The sequence below is a fragment of the Bison bison genome, unplaced genomic scaffold (genome assembly GCF_000754665.1).
Source record: "Bison bison bison isolate TAMUID 2011002044 unplaced genomic scaffold, Bison_UMD1.0 scf7180017864530, whole genome shotgun sequence".
In the NCBI taxonomy this organism is placed as follows: Eukaryota; Metazoa; Chordata; class Mammalia; order Artiodactyla; family Bovidae; genus Bison; species Bison bison.
In genome coordinates, this window is record NW_011495080.1 from 5,458,428 (window position 1) to 5,460,518 (window position 2,091).

Consider the following 2,091-nt stretch of genomic DNA (forward strand, 5'->3'; position numbering starts at 1 on the left):
GCCCACCCCCCGAAAAGGATTCTGCAGTCTCACCATGTAGAGAGAGCCCACGTTGAGAACAGCAAGAGACTCAAAGCTGTTAGAAATGGTCCAGAACATTTTAAAGGAAAAAGTATAGCTTGGTGATTTAGGCAGAGTCTTGGCTTACCCGACTAGTTCCAAAAAGGGAATTTGAAGTCCTGGGCTGGAGTGGCCGCCTCCCCCAACACCAGGTCGGAGCCAGGACGGGCTTGCGGGTGGCCTGAACCTGAAGTTTTTAGAGGGCATCTTTTTATTTTTTAAAGATCACATTAAGCTTCTTACAGATTCTCCAACCTCCAATCAGCCTGGAACCTGCACAAAAATCAAAGCATATGAAATCTTTGGAGAAAGGAGCCAGCTTCCCATTAGAGTGTGAGAGACAGAGTGACGAGAAAGACACGCAGGGATGGGGCAGGGGTCTCGGGGTGGGTGAGGGTCTGGGTGTACATGGAGGTGGTGCCCAGCGCATGTGTGTGAGACAGTGGGGCATGCAGTAGCGTCCGTTCTCAGACACAGTGCCCCTCGCTGCCTCCTCCTGCTTGGACGTCACTCCCCTTGATAAATCAGGGTTTTAATGGAGTCTTTTGTGGCGAGGAATTAAATACGCAGCTCCTACTCCTGCAGTGACGCCGAAGTGGTACCTTCCTGTTGCTTGTGGGGACGGGAAGGGAAGAGGGCTTAGCTGGGGTCACCCTACCCTACTCCAGTCCAACCCGCAGAGATGGGAGCCCTTCAGGAGAGGACCTCGGGCTGCTGCTGGTGATCCCTGGGACCTCCATGCTGCCCTCCCCACGTGCCTCCTCTCTCCACTCTACCAGGTCCTGAGCTGTGTCAACCCCGACAATGCCAACAGTCCCGAGGTCCCAGTGAAGATCCTCAACTGCGACACCATTACTCAGGTCAAGGAGAAGATTCTGGATGCCATCTTCAAGAATGTGCCCTGCTCCCACCGGCCCAAAGCTGCAGACATGGACCTAGGTGAGTAAGCAGCCCACCCAGGAGGCTGTCCTGTGACTGGTCAGAAGCCCCTCCTACCCACCAGTGGAGCTAGGGTGCACAGAACAGGTATGCATGGCCCCCAGGAGCCCAGGGGCTGCTTCTTCATGGCCACTTAGTGAGAAATAAGCAGAGAGGGGACCACAGTCTGCTTCTGGGGTCTTTTGAGCAGCGGAGGGGTGGCAGCAGAGAATTTAGTCTGAATCCGCGTGGCCCAAGGTCTTGCCACCACCTTCTCTGTGCCCCCAGGCCTTTCCCTTTGCCTCTGTGCTGTGCCTCTAATTTTTGCTGACTACCAAAAGCAGGAGGGATCTGGGTCAGTGATGGAGGAAGGATAGAGAAAAATGAGATATGACAGCCTACTGTGGAGCAGGGTGACATTTTATTTGAATGTTCCATGAATAGATCGCATAGCCTATATAAACAAGGGCTTGCCACTTAGGGCCAGCTGAACTTAGATCCAGTTACAGCTTGCCTGCGTGTTTAATAAGACACTCAGCGACCTGGGGAAATCCTAGTGGGGAGCCCCAGGCTCCAAAGAGGCCAGGGCTGAAGAGAGGCAGTTTGGCATCATGGATCAGCATCACACCTGCCTGAGTTTGGGTCCTGGTTCCACTGAGTTCTGTGTAAGCTTGGTCTAGTTACTTAACCTTTCTGTGCCTTAGTTTCCTTGCCTATAAAATGGAGACAAATAATAGTGCCTGCCTCATTGTAAGAATGAAAAGAGAGGATGCATATAGAAGCTTTTAATGTACTGCCTGGTACATAGTGCCTCCTAGGAAGCATTGGTCACTATTATTTCTGATTATGAAGATAATACTGGTGAGGAAATGGTATGTGCCTGTTGATCCTGGGCATGGAGGGAAAGGTGTCTAGGTGTGTACATGGTTGAGTCTGGAAATTCATGGCAACATAGAGGGGAGAAGACCTCCAGAGGCCCCTAATGCATCCATCTGGCTTCTAAGCTGGCTTCAGCTAAGCCATCCAAGGCAGATGGGCATCTGTGCTATTTTCTAAAATCCATGGGGAATTTTCATCCCCTCCCACTGTCTCACCACCACCCCTCCCCCCCCC

The 2,091-nt window shown here is 52.0% G+C and overlaps 1 protein-coding gene across 1 annotated transcript in view; it reads left to right on the plus strand.

The window, feature by feature from the left end:
- The window catches only part of PLXNA4 (plexin A4), a 476,871-nt gene that overhangs the window by 444,812 nt on the left and 29,968 nt on the right, over positions 1–2,091 (plus strand). Inside the window, exon 26 of the mRNA XM_010831752.1 lies at positions 602–999. Within this exon, the coding sequence (XP_010830054.1) occupies positions 602–999 (398 nt within the window). The remainder of the gene's footprint in view (positions 1–601; positions 1,000–2,091) is intronic.